Below are 21,154 nucleotides of genomic sequence, written 5' to 3'. Positions count from 1 at the left end.
GGTAGTACACAGAGCTTACTCTATTAAATGGCTCTTTCAGAGGCACAGGCTGGCATTGGACCTAAACTCGGGAGCAGAGAGATTAATATTTCATTAATTTGAATGCACTTCAGATTTATCCCTAGCTGATTGCCACAAGCAGTTTTTTCAGGATAGAATATCCAAACAGATATTTATTCTGTGTTGATACCGAGATGAAGTGTGGTTTGTAAAGCTAAATGCAGAAGGTCCCCCCAGGACATATTTTGTCTGCCTCAGTGCTGTGCAGCACATTAGTGCAGTGTGATGTGTGACCAGCCAGACCATTTGTTTGTCTCGGTTTTCATCTGCAGATCTCCAACATGTTTCATTCTCTGCCAAAACAGAGAAAGTACATTGCTTTTTACTTCCTTAAGTTGTTTCCTCCTTTGGTTAACATCATCTTCATCTTCCCTTGTGTTTTGCTTTGTTTTCTTATTAATTTGTTTCCTTTTTCATCCATTTCTTTTTTCCTACTGGGATTCTGGAATATATTATAACTACACAGCACTTAAATGTGTAATAGACAAGGTTCTCAACCATTGTTTCAGCCTTTTGCATGCCATTTGTTTTTTTTAATTTTAGTTTGGATTTATCTATTTAATGCAATAATTAATAATTTGGCTTCTGCTTTGGGATGCAATTTGTGTTTGCAGTCTCCTGGGGTATGTTGATTGCTGTTACCAACTAAAGAATAGGTATCCTGTAATGCCGAAATGACATTTTCTTACGTTTTCTATGGGTTTTTTTCCTCTTTTTTCCACCTTCCCTTCTTTTTAGACCCAGTACAAAATGTGGTCCAGATCTTGGAGAAGCAGTACTTGGAGGAGAAGCGGAGTGCTCTGGAGGAGCAGCGGGTGATGTACGAGCGCGAGCTGGAGCTGCTGCGGCAGCAGCTCTCCCCCGAAAGGCAGCACCAGCACGGCAGCGACAGGCTCGCCTACACTGCTCAGGCTGCACAGCAGAAAGTCAATCTCTGGACAGAGGAGAGGTGAGAATACCGGAGTTAAAACAAACAAAGTAGTAAGAACTACAAATGGTGAAAGATGTGTCTGGATCCTTGCACCCAAAATCAGTAACACTTTTTGTGGAGTTGATGTACAGAATAAGATCTGCACTTCCACCAAAGCATTAACATTTTGTTTAGGGCTGAATTGTGATGTTTAACATGTGCAAGATCTAACACACAAAAGACATAAAAATTTAGCTTTTTTTTGAGCATTATTATAGGTCGGTTTTCTGTGGTTTGCTTTTTGTCTGTTTGTTTTTTCTTTTTTTTTTTAACTTGAAAGCTGCTTATAAAATGTTTGGTGTAGCAATTATTGTTTTAGTTCATGAAAAAAAGAAAAGAATAGTGCAGAAAGGTAAATTTGTCAACTAAGACTGAAGAGTCCAGTAAGGAGTATTGTGTTTTGTCCGTATACAGTGAGAGCAGTAATATTCTGCAATCAAAAAAAACCATAAAAAATACAGAGAATGGGGAACCGGGTATGTTTGTACGTATGTGTTTCAAAAAGTAAGCCCAGCTTTAGCAGAGAATTGCTCTCATTGAGCTTCTTAGGAAGTTTTAAAGGCTCGCTATGAGGTGAATCGGCCTCTTTGCAAAGGAATAACAGGTACCTGAATGCAGCCTTTGTGAAAGACCATCGTGAGGTTTGTGGGAATAGTTGAAATGCAGTCTAGGAAGATGTGAGAAGAGTGTCTGCATTTTGAATGGAAGAAGCTTGGTCTTGCTGTCATTGAGGAGAGAAGGATGCCAGCTCCATGGAGAGAAGTTCAAGGGGCAGCAACCAGGATGATTTAAGTTTTCTGAATACCAGTGAGTGTTCTGTCATGGGGCTAATTTAGCAGGAAGAATGCCTAGATGTTCCAACAGGTTTCTTGTAAATGTATTTAATCTGTTTCTTTTAAAACAGAAACTTCCTTATTCACTCCGTGCTTGTTTCTCTACATGTAGTGGGTTTGTGTGCTCTTTTTTATGTAATTATTTTTGCTTCATTCTTCACTATTACAAAACCAAATCAATTTACAAGAGGGATCTAAACCAAGATAGTGAAGATTGTTTTGCAGCTTTCAGTTGAGAGTGTCAGAAATAGAACAGAACAGATCTTGGTTTAGTTTTTGTGCAAGATTTTGTTTTGCAATTCATGGCCAGTTCAGCCTGGGAAAAAAACCTAAACAAATAGCTAACTGTTGACCAGTGATGACTAGAATGTTTTTCATGGCAAGTGTAGGGAGAAGCAGTTCCATGATTCAACATTAATTAAAATAATTGTTTGCCCCTGTAAAAGTTAAAAACAGAATCACTGGAATCTGAATGTAAAAAAAATGTTGCAGAGTCATGATTGGGATTTACAGACTCTTCTAGGGCTGCACAAGGAGTGCAGAGTGAGAAATGCATTAGCTGGAGGCCTTTGTATTTAGAACTGCTTTGAGCACAGCAAGGTCCTCAAGAAATCATTGATAACGTACTGCAGCCGCAGAGAACTGGGCTTACTGGTAGGGGAGGCAGTACCTCTAGAAAGATGCAGCAGAAGGGAAAAGGGAGTAGCAAAAAACTTGCCTGTCCTTGGGGGCTGCAAAGAGCAAATGGTAATTGATTTGCTTAAGATTAACCACCATAACTAAGTAATCACAAAAAAGAAAATCTGGAGTGATATCAAGGCTAAGTGTTCCACCAGCTTTCATTTCTCAGTAGTTGTTAGATGTTTCTGAGGAGGAGCTGTGCTTTGAACAAGAAGTTTTGCCTCTGAATTTCATGGGTGAATGCTTTACTCTGTATAACTATTGAGCTGCTTGAAGCCTGTACTTTGCTGCATTGTAAAGAAAAGGAGAATGGATTCTCTTTGGAGCAATTAATGAAGAGTCTGATAATGTTTTGGTGACACTGCCATTGAATAATCAGTTTTCTGGAAGAACCCATTATCAGTTTCCTGTCCTTCAGAGGATCCTCTTAGGTATGCATTTTATTTATTTGTAGTTCCAGAAGAGCTTTTGGTTGCTGAAAAAAGGGGGAAAAATAGATCATCTTAAAAAAGAAACCAGAAAAAAATCTTTGAGTGGTTTCTGCTGTAAAAGCATGGCAACACGTTGCTGAGAGGATGTTTACCAGCCAACTGGCCAGAGGTCAAGAAATCCTAGGAAGAATGGGAAGACTGGATATGAAATATGTGTAAAAGTTCAAAGAGTCTGGATTGCAGGGGATTTGATTGGTGCAATTTTTAGCTGTCTCTCTCTTGCTGTTGCAAATGAAGCTGAGCTCTACTGGATCAGCCAGCAAAATTAATTTGATAGGTATCAGATGTGGGCATGTGGCTGTATCTGTCAGATCAGCTGGAACACATTGCACAGGGGTTATTCCCACTTTCTGTTGACTGTGGAAGGACACATGATACCTGGCCTGGTGTTAAATCCTGTTGGCATAAAATTAACCCATTATAACTTTGAACAAATTCTATTTGTTGGGGTGGTGGTGAGTGTCAGTTGTTTCTTCTTGTCTGGCTTAAATGATTATTTCAGGATTTCATGTTCAATGAGTATTTGCTCCAGTTAATACCCTAGTGGAGCTTGTCATATGTTTAATGTAGTGAGAATTAAAAAATCCTTTTTTTTTTTTCCCTTAACTTTCTGGAAGGGTTCTGGCACAGCTGTATGCAGAAAAACACAACTGTTATAAGAACTGCCCATAATAATTGGTTGAGTTACTTGTAAGTTTGCCATACAGTCTTAAACCATTCATTTCTCAAGAATCTATCTAATATTGGTGTAGGAGCCTCCCAAAAAGCTTTCCAGATGCTGGTGTCCCAGATTAAGGGAGTGACTGGCTGTAGCTGAATCCAGTGGCTCTTACAGCCCTCACATACAGATAAAAGCTGCCTTCTATTTCCCAAGTTTGGCAGTTGTTTTACAGTGGCTGTAGGTGTAGTGCACTCTCAGTATCAAATACTTACTTGTGATTAATTTTTGACTACCTTAATTTGCCACGTGAATCCAGAATTATAGCTCTCTGTGGAATGTGTCACTCTCATGGTCTGGAATTGCTTATTTAATTTTGATAGCCTGGATAACAGAAACAAGAAGCAGAGGAAAAGGAATTTTCCATCTAATGCTGGGAGGAGATATGGAGGAAGTCGCTAAAAACTCACTGATAGTAGCAGCAATTTCAGACCCAATAAAACCTACCACTGTTGCAAACCTAGGCTGGGGTATGTGAGAGAGACAAAGCTGCATGTTTTAGCATGTTGAAGGCACTAAAATTCAGGGCTGCTTGCTAACACTGCTGGTTGTTTACCACTTTGGTTGTGGTATCAGGGGACTGTCAGAGTGTACTTTGAATTATCCATTCCTTGTGATTTTTTGGAAAAAGATAACCACTCAACTAGAATTCTATTGGTGACTGAGAGTCATGTTAGCAGCAGGCAAACTTTGGCTGTATTCATAGGAAGACCCTTGTTCCTCCTACAGTTGTGTATAATTTAAGGTGTTTCATAGAAATGAGAAGTGTATGTGATCAGCATGTACCACATTTCAGTAGGACTTAGCATAGAAAGGCTACAGGGGAGAGCTGGTGACTGAAATATCCAAAGTTTGGTCTTGAGTTTTATAAAGTGATGAGACACAGTAAATGCTGTTGAGATTACAAAGAAAAGCAGAATGAACTTTGCTCAGAGGATAATCATGATCATTTAAAAAGGTAATTTGAAGATGAGAATCCCAAGTGAGGGCATATCTTAGTACACAGGTGTATGTGTAGTGTGTGTTATAGCAGGTTTGCCAGGTGTTGCGTTAGAGTAGATTTGCTTAGACAGACCTGAGAAACCTCTTTGGAATTTGTCCAGAAACTGAGTGCACAGGCTTTAACCTGTGCTTATCCATCTGTTACTTAAAAGATACCTTGGGTAAATAGGATTTAAGTGTTTTTTATTTATATTTTTTTAATGTGTACGCTTGAATAAGTGGGGGGAGGTCTGTGGTCACTGCAGATCCCTTGGAGTGATACAGAGCTGTGGCCTGCAGTGAATGCAGGTTCTAACATTATGGTCTTAGGAAGAGCAGGTTTTATCAAGATGAAGTCTAGCATGTTGAGACTGGTAGATTCTTTGGAGCAGGACTCCAGATTGAAGGTAAAGACAGCTGCAATTATTTCTTTTCTTGAAAATTCGAAATGTCCTCAGGGCTTTAAACAAATCATCACTGTACCAGCTCCTCTGTTACTAGGACCTTTTATTTGGGCATCACCATACTAGACGTGCCTCAACAGTAATTTGTTTGTTTAATATGTGATCACTGCTTTCCCTCAGTAAAATTGTGTGAGTGTTTTGTGTTCACTGACACAGTGCTACTCAGCATTTCCTCTTAAAACTTGTTTCAGAAAAGTCTTTGTTAGCACCTCTATTTGCAGCTTTCCAATAGTAGAAATAGGTTTCTGTGTATTTTTCATGTTACCTACTGCACCACAGGGATGAATTGTTTCGACAGAGCCTGGCTAAACTTCGAGAGCAAATAGTAAAGGCAAATACTCTGGTGAGAGAAGCAAACTTCTTAGCAGAAGAAATGAGTAAGCTAACAGATTATCAAGTAACACTTCAGATCCCTGCTGAAAACCTCAGTGCCAACAAAAAGGTAATGATAACAAAGATTACTGGAAAACATAGCTTTGTGAGTAAACTTTGTAGAGCTTGAGCCAATAAAATGTTACTTTTGTTAGATTATGTGTAGACAAAATAGAAGTGCTACCTGATTAATATACTGAAAGTGAGTAAGTAAAAATGGCAACGGAGCATTAAGTATGGCTGTTGCTGTTTTAAAGTGTGTGATCACCATATGTGCAATGCGTATGAACAGAAGTATATGTTCCTATGGAGCCTGCATTTTAGTTATGTCTGAAGAAATTAATGGGCTTTGTTACAGTTTCCTACAATTTTATGTCTTAAAGGGTTTTACAGTGCTGCTGTAAATACGATACCAATTAGGATAATATGCTTGTCCTAAGGGCTTTGATTGAGTGTGTTAATATTCCTGTGGGAATGGTCATGTTTGAGAAGGATAAAGAGATCTGGATGCTCAGAGATGTGTATAGGCCATGCCATGTCTGAGGACAGAAGTAGCATGACTGGCATGCAGAGAGAAGCTGTATGTTCTGTATTTTATTCGTTTCTAGGAATGCAGTTTGTGTGAAGAGTTAAACTACTTACATGCACATTTGCTGCACTGATTGTTTTTTCTTCTGATTTAGAGGGGTGCAATAGTAAGTGAGCCTGCAATTCAAGTGAGAAGAAAAGGAAAAGGTACCCAAGTGTGGACTATTGAGAAACTGGAGAACAAATTGATTGACATGAGAGACCTCTATCAAGAATGGAAGGAGAAAAGTCCTGAGGTAATTTATATATTTTTAAAATTGATCAAAGATTGAGTTTGTTTTCTTTATATGCCTTTTAATATGTTATAGACAGCAAGTGCAATGACTTTGTATATGAAAGAATAGGGTACTATATTTTAAAAAAACCCAAACAAAAACCAGAACAAAACCATTATGACTAATACTAAATATTCAAAATCCCCATGCATAATAATACACAGGTATGTTCTATCTCACTTGTGTTTTCAGATGTTAAGTGTGCTGATCTCAGATATAATTGTGCTGAGACTCACAATGCCACTAAGAGCATATGTTTACCTGGCATGCAGATGACCACCAGCTCTGAAAGGAAGCAGCAAGCTGCATTAGAAATAAAATTATTTAATGTGTCAAAGCTGACAAGGATGCTGTTTAAGGTGCAGAACATACTAGTGGGATAAAACTTTATTTTAAACTATGAAATATTCTCTAATTTCATTTGTATATTTCACAGCCTTAAAGCAGGGAAGAAATCAATTGAAGATACTTAATCTACATCAGCATTTCTGTCAAAACCAAGTGGTATTTTGTGACAATTAAAGTAGCACATTAGCCTTAGCAGATAAGCATGAGATTTGCCAAAAACTTGCTTGTTTACTAGAGAGAGATGTAATATTTGGAATTCCAGAAGACATCGTCTAAGTATCCAGGTAGAAGTGCATAGGAAATATATCTTATTGTCTTGTGGCTGTTAGGAAACACCTAAATTACTTGTATCAAGAATAATTCTTAAATATGTTTGAACAACTCTTGTGCCTTTGTTACATGCTTTGGACGGGACAATGGGAATCTCTAAAATCATTACACAGGGGAGGTCAAGCACTTCATCTGTGCCCATTGAAGACAACGATGATTTTACTGCTGACTTTAGTAAGAACTGATAGCACATGTTTGAATACATTATGTCTGCCTGAGCCAGGATCATTCTTTCCATGACCTATGTCGTCCATAATGCATGTGTTCTATGTGCTACATAGAAACACGTAGGTCAAATGCATGTGTTGAAGACAGAAGAGGAGAGGAAGGGAAGGAACTAACAAATTCACTGAGGAGTGCATATCATGCTAGGAATCTGCATGAATTATTTGTGGCTGTATGGGGAATGCTGCAGGTGTGATCTCAGCTCTATGGGAGTCATATGAGCACTTGACTTAAGTAGGAATCATCCTGCACCTTCCCTTTGCCCTTGTAGTGGTAGCCAGCAGCCAGAGCAGCACAACCTGAGGATGCTTTGACTTCTCATTTAAGAAGTATAAACAGAGCAGAAAAGGTGAAACATCTTGAAATCAATGACTACTGTGGTTGCTCATGGTAAAGTCTGCTTTGCCTTGACATTGCTAAAATATGGAGGTCATCATATTATTATATCCCTTCGTAAAGAAAGGATTGTATAATGTCTCATCTCAAAGATTTCATTTCAAATTTATAATATGATTCTAGTCTCTGCCTGTGTAACAGGAAGGAACAAAGACGGGTAGTGGAGTAATTTTTGTGCCACTACCTTTTAATACTATGAGGTTATTTGATCTCCTCTTCCCACACTGGTGGTTTTGTGACATCTCTTTCATTATCTCTAAAACAGATAAGGAAGCTGATTGGCAAGAGAGGTGATCCTTTCTACGAAGCGCAGGAGAACCACAACTTGATCGGCGTTGCCAACGTGTTTCTGGAGTGCCTTTTCTACGATGTGAAGCTGCAATATGCCGTGCCCATCATCAGCCAGCAGGGCGAGGTAGGGCTGGGCTGGGCATGCTGAGAGCTCCTGCAGGACTCTTGGTGCTCCTTGTGCACCTGGGGTTTAGCAAACAAATGGTGCCTGCTGTCTTGTTCCTCAGTGAATAAGTGTTTTTCTAGTGGCCTTGTATGTTCTCTGTGTAATTGCCTTCAGGTGGCAGGGCGGCTGCATGTTGAAGTCATGCGTGTCACTGGGTCTGTCCCAGAACGTGTGGCAGAAGGAGATGACTCGTCTGAGAACTCCAGTGAGAGTGGGAGTCTGGAAGTCACGGATAACAACGGAGAAATTATTCACAGAGCGAAAAAGCTCTCCTGTAGGGTGAGTGAGAGCAGAAGATGAAGTTTACAGTTTAGAGTCTCTGTAACTACGTAGCCAGTCTGATGTACAGTACTAGGCTCTGTAGACTATTGCTTGCTGAAAGGTCTCTGACAGGACTCCTCTTGTTCCAGCTGAGGGTAGGCCTGTCTGTGGTTTCCAGTGGCTCATTTAATTTGTTTTAGTTCCCAGTAGATGCAAATCCGCACCATAAATATTGGTGTTGCGAGGACAATGCTTTACAAAAGGGGAAACAGTTTTTCCCTGTAACTATCTCCTGTAGTTTGATCATCTAATGTGATCAAGAATATCTATGGGTGCTGTATAAATTTAATTTCCTCTGTGGTGAAGCATTTCATTTTGCCCTTGAGCGTATCAGCTTCCTCAAATGAAAGGAATATACAAACATGTACATGGGTGAAGTTCTTACATCTATGTTTCTAGATAGGCAAAATCAGATTTCCTAAATGGGAATGTACTTACTGTCCTTTAAAACTTCTTGGCTGTTGGTCTTCAATTTGCAGATGAAGAAGAACTGTCATATTCCTGACAACATCTGTTTTATCTCCTCAGGTAAAAATAAAAGAAGCAACTGGATTGCCACCTAATCTCTCCAACTTTGTCTTTTGTCAATACACATTTTGGGATCAATGCGAGTCAACAGTAGCAGCACCAGTGGTAGATCCAGATGTGCCTTCACCTCAGAGCAAAGATGCTCATTTTACAGTGACCTTCTCTCACTGTAAGGTAAATATTTCTATTACGAAATAGTGTTACCAGGAGGATTGTATGTTTGAGAGAAACTGTTTGGAGTCTGAACCTTGTTTTGTTTGGGGAAGAATGAGGAGTCAAGTCCTATAATTAATGACTTTTAACTCTGCTTAAGAATGCCTTAATATTTCACCTCATTACTTCTTCACAATGTAGCAAAAGAAAAAGATCTTTTGATTAGGGATCTTTTAAATTCAGGTGTTACCTTTAGTGTGTGGAGAAATCTATCATTTATATAATGACAGCTGATTATATACTTGTTTGGTAAGCTCAGTAGCTTAAAAGAAATCACTGGAGCTAAGACATCACTTTTATGATGAGATGTGGTATGCAGGAGCGTGAATTGCTGAGATTTTTGTAACTTTCATGTCCAGAGTCGAGCTTTGTGATGCAAACTGTATGGTTGATCAGGCAGGAGTTAGTTGTTTGGTGTGTCCTTACAAGTAAGTTGAGGAGATACAATTATTTATTATGGTTGAATGTTATGTGTTTTTCTCATTGCCAGGACTATGTGGTGAATGTCACAGAGGAGTTTTTGGAGTTCATTTCAGAAGGAGCTCTTGCTATTGAGGTGTGGGGTCACAGGTGTACTGGCAATGGCAGCTCTGTTTGGGAAGTTGATTCTCTTCATGCAAAAACTAGGACACTGAGAGACAGGTACAAATGAATTACAAATGAATGCTTCCATCAACTTTCTAAAAGTTTTGTAAGACCAGCTGTGCGCAAATAATTTGGGGCAACCATGAGTTTTTATGGGGATGTCTTTTTAGATGGAATGAAGTAACTCGAAGAATAGAAATGTGGATTTCCATACAAGAATTGAATGAGATGGGTGAATACGCTGCAGTTGAACTCCATCAGGCAAAAGATGTAAACACAGGGGGAATTTTCCAGCTTAGGCAGGTGTGTATCTTTTCCTTGCCATCTTATTCATGCTTAAATTACTTTTTGAATTTTATTCTTAGTTTCTCTCTCCTCTAAATTTTCTGCTTAGGGTCATTCTCGCAGAGTTCAGGTGACAGTGAAACCCGTGCAGCATTCAGGAACATTGCCTCTCATGGTAGAAGCAATTCTTTCAGTCTCTGTAGGTGGGGTGACTGCCAGATCAACCAAACTGCAAAGGGGCTTGGACAGCTACCAGGTAAAGCAGTTAATTTCTCAGTTTGGTGTGGTTCTGCTGTTCTTGACCCAGCCCAACACAATTCCAAAAGGGACCTTGGCACACTTGGTACATGATTTGCAGTTTTACACATGCTTGAGGTTAATACAAGTAATGTAAGCCTGTGGTGCTAAAACTGCTTTTTTTTTTTTGCTTATAACTCAATGTATGACTGATAAAGTACTCAGTATGGCAGGACAGAAGGAATAGGGGAATTGTTTTTACCTTTATGTGTAGAGGTGATTAATATTAGATTCCTAGTGCTATTAATTCCCCTCCCTTCCAGAGATGGGGAAAGTTGAGGAGGGGAAATGAAAAAAAAAAAAATTATTAGAGAAAATGTGGTGAGATACTATTTAGCTTTTCAAAAAGCACCAAGTTGTTATTTGATAAGAATCAAAACAAGTCATCACTGAATGTGGAAGGTTTATTCCACATAGCCAGGGAAGTCCTTAAGAAGCATAAATTATTTCAGCTGATACTGGACAAATTCATATTGGAAATAAAGCATGGTTTTAACAGTGATAGCAAAGAACAAGTGAAATATGCCACTCAGGGAAGCAAGGTGCCTTTTGTAAGAAGGTTTGCATTCAGTTCCACAAATAATTCTAACCTTGGATACAGATGAAACTGTTAAACTTGAGATTAGTGATCTGCTTGCTCAGTCATTTTTCTGGCACTGGATTCTGTGGTGATTTTAATTATTTTATTTTTTTTAATAAACATATTCACTAATACTCAAATCATGGCTGACCTGCTACAGTCTAATTTAAAAAATCTTTCTGCCTCTAATAAGACTAGTTATTTGAGTGTTGTGATTTTAACATTTTACAAGTTTGTGGCAGAAATGTTGGTAATCATGTTTTGGGTTATTTCTGTGAATTTCTGTTGAGTGAAATGCATGGGTTTTGTGTTTTACAAAATGTATTTTCTCCTACCAGAAGGAGGAGGATGATGGTGGTGATATGGATAGTTACCAGGTATTGCTGCTCTTGCTGTCAATCCTGCGGCACGGGGCACAGCTAATGCTAATGGCCAGCAACTCTCAAATGAACAAGCAAAAGCGGCTTTGAAATACACACCTGCTGTGCATTTTAGAGGCTACCTGGGCTATACAACACTGCTATTTCAGTTTACCTTGTGACTTTATACTCTTACAGTGTCCTTTCTTCTCTAGTACTCTGCAGTCAGCTCTCCTAACTGGCTACATGAATTGCTATGGGAATAAAAGCTTTGAAACTTTAATTTAGAATTAAAGCAGTTTCTGATGAATAACAGGGAAAAGAACCAGCAGCTGCAGTCATCTTTTCCAGGCGAATTATGCAGCATAAGATATTTTGTTTGTTTTCTAAAGAAAATATCATAACCTTTTATGTTGTGCAGTTTTCTGAAGTGCTTGAGTGAGAGTGGAGGATGTGAATGGGGATAGATACAGAAGCTTCAGTGAAGTAATTTTTTTTTTATCTGCACAAAGCCCAACCTTGAACCTATTTTCCCGTGTGATAAGTCATAATTTAGACAGTGTAATAAAGGACTTATTTTAAAAGGTGACAAAGAGCAGAAGAAATGCTCCCCAAAGTAAAATAAATTTCAGATTTCTACATAGAAGACATTTTTCTAATAGGCAGTCCAACAGAAGTAAAACCAGTTAGGTGAGAATGCTGACATCCCTTAAAATGATGTGTTAAGTTTCCTAGCAGTTTCAAAAATATAATTTAAGGTACTAACTTCTTTCGGGCTGTTTTTGCGCTTCCTGACATATCACAGGGAAGAACCAACTGGATTTTCTGTGATACCACAAAGCATGATTGCATGATGGGTTTTGTTTGCATGAGAAATCTTTTAATTGCACTGATAGCAGCTGCTAGCAATGGAATTTTGTGCAGGTTTGAGGGTGTATTGACCTGTCTAATCTTCAGGAAAACTTATGATCAACTGTTGATACTGGGTTTTCCTCTTCCATATGCTATTCAAAAGATTGATTGCCACCTCTGTGAGTAATTAGCCCATGGTGTATAATCTGTTCAGCAGCAGAGGCAGTCACATTTTCTTTTCTCCTGTTGAAATCTGAGATTTGAAAGCAAATAAACTTCCCCTCATGGGCGATGAGGTACTTAATCAGTGTGCATGTCATTCAAGGGAAAAAAGTTTTCTGCATCGTGCAAGCCATTTAATATAAATTCTGATTAAATTACCACAAAATTTACTGCCCTTTTATTCTTACCCACATAGTCTAGTGACTGCCTTCTCTGTTTCCATATTAGGAAGAAGATTTGAACTGTGTACGAGAAAGGTGGTCTGATGCATTAATAAAACGCAGAGAATACTTAGATGAGCAGATCCAAAAGATCAGCAACAAACAAGGTTTGCAGCTTGAAGTCTCTGTCATAAGTACTTTATGCCCTATACCACAAAAAGTGTATCTCATCTGTAATCCTAATCTTTTCCACCATAGAAAAATCTGAGGATGATATAGAACGAGAAGCCCGGCTGGTGGAACAGTGGGTAGGGCTGACGGAAGAGAGGAATGCAGTGTTTGTTCCAGCACCAGGCAGTGGAATTCCTGGTGCCCCCGCAAATTGGTATGTTCAGAAAAGCCATTGGAGTTGACAGCTTTTTGTACATAAACTGTGCATGCTGCAGGGTACAAATCTAAGGATGTTTTGGAGCTTCCTGTGTTCTCCTGTGATACTACAAACTGCATTCAGCTGACAGAAAGTTTAGAAGGTCAGATGCTGTCTGAATGTAAGAAGGATTTGCTTAGCTAAGATATTACATAGAGCTTTGAAATAGCTTTCAAGGTTTGAAAATCACCTTTGAATATAATATAGTATTTTGCAACTATACAGTAGTTTGATTCATTTCAGAAAAGGAGTGATTGAAAAATGAATGGTAGAACACGTGATAATGTCATTGATAAAGGATGAAGAGGGAAGAAACTGATTCCAAAGGATGTGTTCTCTGTTTCATCTGAATTTGTAATATATTTCTCTTTAGTTTCATTTAAATTTGTGTTTTAACTAAGACCTTTGGAGTTGACATGCAAAAATGAGGAATGCAATATGTTAGGTTTGGGAAAGTATGGACAAGAAATACTCCTCTAATCAAGTGTACACTAATGTCTCCAGTAGTATTTGGGGAATAATGTAGCAATACTTTTTTCTTGCCATTTTTCCCCTTATCCACCTAAAGCGTGCTGTGGACATATAGCTAAAAGAGTGTTTATGGATATAATGAGTGCCAGTAGTTGCATATCCAGTTGTTTGGAGGGTTCCTGACCTTTATGTGTGAGATGACTACAACCAGTTAACTTCATAAGGAGCAGAACAGGATGTTTAGAACTCTGGTCCTCCCAGCAACTGCCACATGCTGTGTGGTGTGAATTGAGTTTTGGCAAAGCTCTAGATTTAGCTCTGCATGAGCTAATAAAATGCTGTCTGTGCCACACAGGCATTCAGAGTAGCCATCAGAATGCTGACAGCTTTAGCCATTGGTTACAGTTAATGAATATTGCATGGAGAGCTGTCTGCCCAAATTAGCTTAGGTATGAAATTGCCTTTTTTGTTACCATTTTGTTTTGTTTTAGGATTCCACCTGCAGGAATGGAAACACATATACCTGTCCTCTTCCTTGATCTGAATGGTATGTTGTAAAAGGAGATTAAGAAACTTGTGGAGGAAGAAATCGGGATTCGTGTGGGTCAATAAATGGTTAAATGGAAGATTGGACTTGAAAGGTGTAAGAAATCAAACAAGTCCTGGCAATGACACTGTCTGATATGGCTTGTAAAGTGCTTTTTCCTCTGGTTGTGTATGTTGGCATAATTAAGCACAATTATTTTAGAATAAGGATAAAAAGTCTGGGAACACAGGAGTACAGTGATGGGCTGTACAACAGAAAATATTGTAAGAAAGGAAACTTAGTTTGAATCAAACAGCAAATGAGGAAATCCTGTAAGTGTTTTGATGTACAAATTCACATGTCATTAAGGCATTAACAGAGAATCTCCCACTGCTTTCAGAGCTCCTTCCACTGGCATTTCTGCAGAGTTTTAAACAGCTCATTTAATGAACACTGTGTTAGGGCTATAATGAGCTTTTTTTGCAGAATCTAAGTCTTGGCCCTTTGAAGGTATTTAGTACTAAATGCAAGAAGAATATTGATATATATTCTTAAGACACAGATACACAGTCTAAGTAGCAAGAGACTAGAAGTAGCTCCACATTTAAGCACTGTTTGGGAAACAAGTCTAATTATAAACCCGAATATAAAGCACAAGAGGATCTATAGGCCTTATCACATCCAGCACTGCAGTGGACTATTACACATATTTATATAGGCAATGCATCAATAATCTGCTTTAGCAGATACTTTTGGAAAGTGTAATACCTCTTCTTTGATCTGTGCTCACAAGGAATGGTTTATTTGTTTTGGTTTGTTTTTTTCTTTTTTTTTTCTTTCTTTTTTTTTTTTTTTTTTTTTTTTACTATCAGTAGAGATTAGCAGACAAAAGATCAAATCAAATAGGATATTTAAATAGGTTCATTGTGGTTTTGCACACCTTTTGTTTGTTTAGCTAAAAGCATAATGTAGCCAGAACTGCTATTCTCAATTTCTTTTGTATGCTGAAATCATCTTCAAAATGCTGCATAGTACTAAGATTATGTAGGATTAAATGTAATATGAAATATGAGTAGGCCTTTATTACAACTTTGCCTCTATATATTCATATCCTTTGGTATAAAACTATTTCATTCTTTGCACATTTGTTTCATTAGCTGATGACCTCAGTGCCAATGAACAACTAATAGGTCCCCATGCATCAGGAGTTAACTCAATACTACCAAAGGAGCATGGGAGCCCATTCTTTTATCTGCCGATCATAAAACACAGTGATGATGAGGTAAATTGTTAGCAAGCCTCCTTTTTGACAACTCTAGCTTGTGTAAATGCTTTTTTCTTATGTTTTATTTCCTACTTCTATGTATTTAATCATTATTATTATTATTACCTTTTTGTCTTAGAAGTACCATCTGTATCTAGTGCTGCCTTTATTTTCTGGCCTATTTATTTAGAATTTAGGAGGATATGACTTGTTAGCTCTTTTGCTTTAATTCAGAGATGGCAAGTGCTAGCTCTTGGCAAAGAATAATTCAACTGCCTGACTCAAAATCCCTTTTCCAGCTTTCCTCACCCCTTTATCATTCCTGTTTCAGGTTCTTAACTCTTCAGAGAAAAAGAAATTTTATTGTGTGCACTAGGCAAAGCTTAATACTTAAATAAAAATTCTTTAATTTTTAGTACAGAATTACTGTTTTTTAAATATATGTTTTGGGAATTGTTGGAAATTAATGCTTCTGAATCCATTTTGGAATTTCTTAATTGATTCCTTCCATGTCCTGCATCTACTCAGGCAATTGTTTAAGAGACTCTTTCCAGAATAAAGAGGACACCAAAGTGGGGGGAAGGCAGAGGGAAGAAATAAAAGTACTGCAGAATGGGTGTAGGTTTATTCTGTCTGGGCTGTTAATCTAATCCAACACAGATGGAAGATTTTACATTGAAATGAATACACTTCTAATATAGTAGCAGTAGGATTTGTATTCCTTCATCCGGTCCTTCTGCTTTCCTTTCTGTCTCCAGCCATGTGAAAACTTCCTATTGGGGCAGAGTTTCCACAGTGCAGGGATTGGGATTACAGTTGTTTTCCCCAGTATCTTAACACCTCTTTTATGATTCTTCTGATAAATTCCTTACTATGAAAAGGAGTCCACTTTGTTCAGTGATGGTGATTTTTCTCTCATTAAGGGATTGTTTTATTCCATGTTAAATAATTGTAAATTATATCTTTTGTTATAATAATAGAATCTTTGATTTCCTTTTCCTTGTTTCACTTGCATAGGTTTCAGCCACTGCTGCCTGGGACTCTTCTGTCCACGATTCAGTGCACCTCAATAGGGTAACTCCTCAAAATGAGAGAATTTACTTGATAGTGAAGACTACTGTGCAGCTCAGTCACCCTGCTGCAATGGAACTGGTATTGCGCAAAAGGATTGCAGCCAACATTTATAACAAGCAGGTAATAAGTTTATATATTCTTTTATTCTTTGTTTTTTTTTCATATTCTTATTTAATGAATGTGTTTTCTTAGCTGTTTGCTTAATTTTTTGAGTCTGGTCTCCCTAGTTTTTATGAGAGAGAAATGAAAACTAGATGTTTATAGGTTGCAGTGAAGCTGTGTACTGTTATATTTCTTTGAACTGTCCATTTTTCAACTGATTGAACTTAGTAGCATTGTATACTGAGCACAGTGCTGTAAAGAGTGCTTAAAATATCATAAATGCTAAAAAGAAAATAATACATTATGGTTCTGATTGGCTTCATAATCAGATTTTTCATTGCAACTTTTTATTTTTTTAGGATGTCGTAAATATTATCAAAACAATAACTGAAAATTACTTACTTTCTTTCTAGAGTTTTACCCAGAGCCTGAAAAGGAGAATATCCTTGAAAAATATATATTATGCCTGTGGAGTGACTTATGAAATAGTATCCAATATACCAAAGGTAAATCATACTGTATTTCTCTGGCAAATGCACAGAAATCAACAAAATTGACCTACTGCAGTGGGTGATACTGATTAGAAAGTAAATGTCCTACTTTGCTAGTATGAGGCAGGTTGCCAAAGTGGATATACTGAAGTAGATCAGTGTGAGATTGTGTTTATCTTTAAACAGTTGAAAACTGTGGGAATTTTATTTTCTTTTCTACTGTGTTTAACTAAGTTTTTGTAGTAGAGTTATTTTTGAAGGACCATTAACTTAAAGTCTACAGGGAAAATATAGAGGGTACTCAGAGGAATGTTCAGGCTTGTGAAAACAGAATAGCTGGGAATCTGAGTTCACAGGAATATAAATTACTTTTTATAGAAAAAAGCGTGCATGAGTTGTAAATGTGCTATAAAATTTATTTTAAAAGTAAACAAACTGGACAAATGAAAACATAAATAGTCTTGAAACCCTGTAATTTTCACTTTGTTGCAGTACTACTTAAACTTTAAACTCTAGGGAAATCACAGCATATTTTAAGATCTGGGAAGGAAATTACATTTCCTTGCCTAGGAAGTTGTCATTAGTTGAGCCTTAACATACATAATTTCAGGTTATATATGCATTATTTCTAGAAGTGCATTTACTACAGCAAGTGCTCAAAACTTCTCCTAAGCTTGATCTCTTCAGCATCATTTGTATCTTTATGGAACAACCCTGAATCATTGCCTGTTACTAGGTTTGCTGATTAAGTTTAAGATGCTCAAATCAAATCAATTTCTGGATTGAACTGGTCTAAAAAAGTGAGCTAAACCAATTGGCTTTCTTTCTTGAAACCTTGAATGTTGTAACTTCTACTTTAGGCTACAGAAGAAATTGAGGATCGTGAGACCTTAGCACTGATGGCTGCAAGGAGTGAGAACGAAGGCACATCCGATGGCGAAACCTACATTGAGAAATACACACGTGGTGTGCTGCAAGTGGAGAACATTCTGAGCCTTGAACGGCTAAGACAGGCAAGGAAAAGGCATTTCTTGCACCCTTTGCACTGGATTATGAGAATTCAAGAAGAGATGATTGATCTTTTAAAAATACTGTGTTGCTTTTTTTTGTTCCCGTTGGGTGTTTTTTTAGAGATCATTGGACAGATAAATGTAAGATAAAATTAGTTCTGTGAAATACAAATTTCCAGAGGTGGTGGATGTAGTAACTAAAGCTGACAATGGTGTAGTACTCAGAACCTGAACATGCAAAGGCTGAAGAATGAATTTCAGACAGAAGCTTTGGTGGCTGTATGTGCAAATTAAGATTTGTGAATGCAAGCCCTGATTGCTTCTGTTAGCTACACTGAAAAAAGTCCCTATCTGGCTTGCTCAGTTCTCCTGAGGAGACCATGGCATTGCTGTTAGTGTTTTGTTCTCTTTACATAGGCAGTGACTGTCAAAGAGGCTCTCTCCACCAAAGCCAGGAACATCCGCAGGAGCATCAGCACTCCAAATGTGCACAACGTAAGGACCCTTCATCGTTAGCACTGATGGGGCAGGGGCTGCTGTCTGTGTGCTGATGTAAGGCTTGCACAATGGGATATGGTAGTGATTACTCTGTGGTAAGACTAACCTGCCTGTGGGGAAGTGGCCATGAAGTGAAACCCACTCCCCAAAATTGTCCATACTAGGAGATAAAGTTAACAGGGAAGAGGGAGGGTTGGTTGAAACTCTTCTCCTTTTACAAGGAAATCCATTTGGGAAGTAATTCAGGATGACCGCTGCCCTGATTCAGATTACTTTTACCTCCAAGTCCCTTTAACTTTTTTCATGGTATAAGGGGTAGTTTCCATTTTATCTGTTCTCTCACGCACTCATACTGCAGAAACCTATGTGTCTTTATACATAATCTGGTCCTAAAAGAGAGAGCAAAATAGTTATTAGGACTAAACGATCAGTGTTTCCTCAAGGTTTTATATCTCACAAATAAAAGGTAGGCATTTTGTCATTCTGTCTGTTGGTGTCCTGTAGGTGTCCTGTAGTCGACTGGATCTTTCTGCCTGTGATGAAGATGACAAGGTATGGAAATGGAGCAACAAACAGCTCACATTCCCAGATTTCCCATACCCATCAGAAGCAAGATGTGTTTGAGAATTGGGAAAAAATAAAAGGAAAATATAAATAGTATTTTCCTTTAACAGTATTTAAAGCAGTTGATTTACATAGTGTATCTTCAAAGTTCTGCACCCATTACATATAATTTTGCATTAAACCTTATTGTCCTTCTCTGCTTTTCATATTAGAATTATATAAACTGATATATAAGAAACAGAAAGAGCAAAACTTTAACTAGTTCTCTGGCCAGCTAATTACCTTTTAAACAATGCATTTCTATGTGACAGGAAAATTGTCTGAAGTCAGTAATTGACATAGCTATGGTTTGTGGGGTTTGGTTGACTCTTAAAAAAACCACCTGAGTTTACCTATTGTTTTTGTTCCATATTTTGTCTGCATCATCATGCAGATTTATGTATTTTTATTTTTTTAGGGTTGGTCTGAAAGTCACCTAGATATATCTGACTGTTGTTCCAGCTATCAAGATGTATCATGCTATGGTACTTTACCCAGGGAGTCACCTCGCAAGAGCAAAGATGGCAGTGGTGAGATTTCATATATGTAATGACAATGCTAGTGAATTTTTATTTACTGGATTAAACTGAAAATTAAATTCCCGGTGCTCTATTCCTAATAAATGTGTTCTCCAGCTTCTACTTAAGGAGCTAAATATAATCTGGAAATAGGGGAGGAAAGGAGAAATGCATAAGACATCCAGGAAAGAGGGTAAAGAGGAGGGCAGAATGTGCTAAATATAAATCAAAACTGTAGAAGAAAAAAAAAAAAAAATAACAACCCACCCAAAACAAAACAAAGCATCACACACTCACACAAAAGAACAAAACACAACTGCTGTTATTTTATGAATTTGAAGATGCTTTTTTTAAAGTGGGAAGCATCCTTAGACAGGTTCTTTACATGGTATGTGGATATCGGCTGTGGCTCCCTGTCAGTTTGTCACAGGTGCCTTGATTCCTTCAGGTCACATTGACCAGGCAGTGCAGGTGGAAATATTGCTGCAATAAAGTGGGCTGGGGGTTTATTCATTGCTTCCTTGCTTATAATTTCCTTTTTGATCGTGCTGGCTGTTCTGGATGGCTGGCTCGGTTACAGGGCAGATTTGCAGTCGTGTGGTCAGAGGTCAGGTGAGACATAGGAAGCATAAGAGCTCCTCAGTTTTATTTTCAGGGACACTTCCCACTGGTTTTATGACCAAGATGAAAAGGAGAAATGTTGGAGCCTCAAAATGGAAGAGGCAGATACTCTCTGAGATATCCTCAGATTTTTCTGAGGATCTCACTGAGCTCTACATTACTTCATGCCTCGGCCAGTGGTTAAATACTTAAATATTAATATTTTTTCTGTAGCCAGCAACTTTGTCAATTGCGTGGCTTAACCTTCAGTTGTTTTGAAATATGATCTTGCAGTCAGGATATGAAGAACTGAAATATACTATTTTTGCTTTTTTACCTAGGTGTTGTAGCAGAGAATTCCCATGTTTTAATGGCCAGCCCTTTTAAAGCATTTTCTCCCCAGCCACCAAAGTTTTTCAAGCCCTTAATGCCAGTGAAAGAGGAGCATAAAAGGAAGACTCCACTTGAAAGCCGACCTCTACTTAGTCAAGAGGTAATCTTTGAAAACCACCTGCTTTTTTAAAGGAGATGGAGTGATTTTGTGTACTTGAAAAATCATTTGCATCTGTTGTAACAGAATTTTGTAATTCTCTGGTAAAAGTATTCAGGTTACCCTTTATATCTGGTGGAGTTTTGCTTTTTGGAGTTTTGTTTTTTACCTGAATACAGGATTTGTTGATTTTGGGGTTTTTTACTTCTTAGAATGTATTGTCCGTTACAGGATACTTCTATTTTAAAGTAGCAATAACTACTTTACTACTTTTGCACCTTTTTCTTTTTATTCTCCAGTAAGATGTTGGTGTGGTTTTTTCATAGACAAAACGTAATTCTGTGAAACTATTTTGGGGTGGTTATAATTCTGGCCTCTATTTCTCACCCTCAAATTCTGGGAGGAGTGCATGAGTTCCCCTACCCATTAACTTGAATTTTGATGTCTGTATGGCCAATGCTGTTTCACCTTCATCACGTCTTCACACC

General features: G+C 37.9%; 1 protein-coding gene across 4 annotated transcripts in view; it reads left to right on the top strand.

Moving 5' to 3' along the window:
* KIF13A (kinesin family member 13A) overlaps positions 1–21,154 on the top strand; it is a 101,911-nt gene that overhangs the window by 71,929 nt on the left and 8,828 nt on the right. For 3 of the 4 annotated variants that reach the window (XM_030265547.4, XM_030265549.4, XM_072924171.1), the window contains exons 17-37: positions 799–1,009; positions 5,478–5,640; positions 6,254–6,394; positions 7,998–8,147; positions 8,304–8,468; positions 9,039–9,212; positions 9,742–9,893; positions 10,007–10,139; positions 10,231–10,377; positions 11,337–11,375; positions 12,660–12,759; positions 12,851–12,977; positions 13,982–14,037; positions 15,174–15,298; positions 16,298–16,474; positions 16,870–16,962; positions 17,808–17,960; positions 18,375–18,452; positions 18,960–19,007; positions 19,477–19,588; positions 20,518–20,669. In XM_030265547.4, coding sequence (XP_030121407.4) covers positions 799–1,009; positions 5,478–5,640; positions 6,254–6,394; positions 7,998–8,147; positions 8,304–8,468; positions 9,039–9,212; positions 9,742–9,893; positions 10,007–10,139; positions 10,231–10,377; positions 11,337–11,375; positions 12,660–12,759; positions 12,851–12,977; positions 13,982–14,037; positions 15,174–15,298; positions 16,298–16,474; positions 16,870–16,962; positions 17,808–17,960; positions 18,375–18,452; positions 18,960–19,007; positions 19,477–19,588; positions 20,518–20,669 — 2,696 coding nt within the window. The remainder of the gene's footprint in view (positions 1–798; positions 1,010–5,477; positions 5,641–6,253; positions 6,395–7,997; positions 8,148–8,303; positions 8,469–9,038; positions 9,213–9,741; positions 9,894–10,006; positions 10,140–10,230; positions 10,378–11,336; positions 11,376–12,659; positions 12,760–12,850; positions 12,978–13,981; positions 14,038–15,173; positions 15,299–16,297; positions 16,475–16,869; positions 16,963–17,807; positions 17,961–18,374; positions 18,453–18,959; positions 19,008–19,476; positions 19,589–20,517; positions 20,670–21,154) is intronic. The other variant, XM_030265548.4, reaches the window with a different exon arrangement.

This window comes from Taeniopygia guttata, chromosome 2 (assembly GCF_048771995.1).
Source record: "Taeniopygia guttata chromosome 2, bTaeGut7.mat, whole genome shotgun sequence".
Classification (NCBI taxonomy): domain Eukaryota; kingdom Metazoa; phylum Chordata; class Aves; order Passeriformes; family Estrildidae; genus Taeniopygia; species Taeniopygia guttata.
Note: the sequence above shows the minus strand (reverse complement) of the source record. Positions and strands in the feature narration are given on the sequence as shown.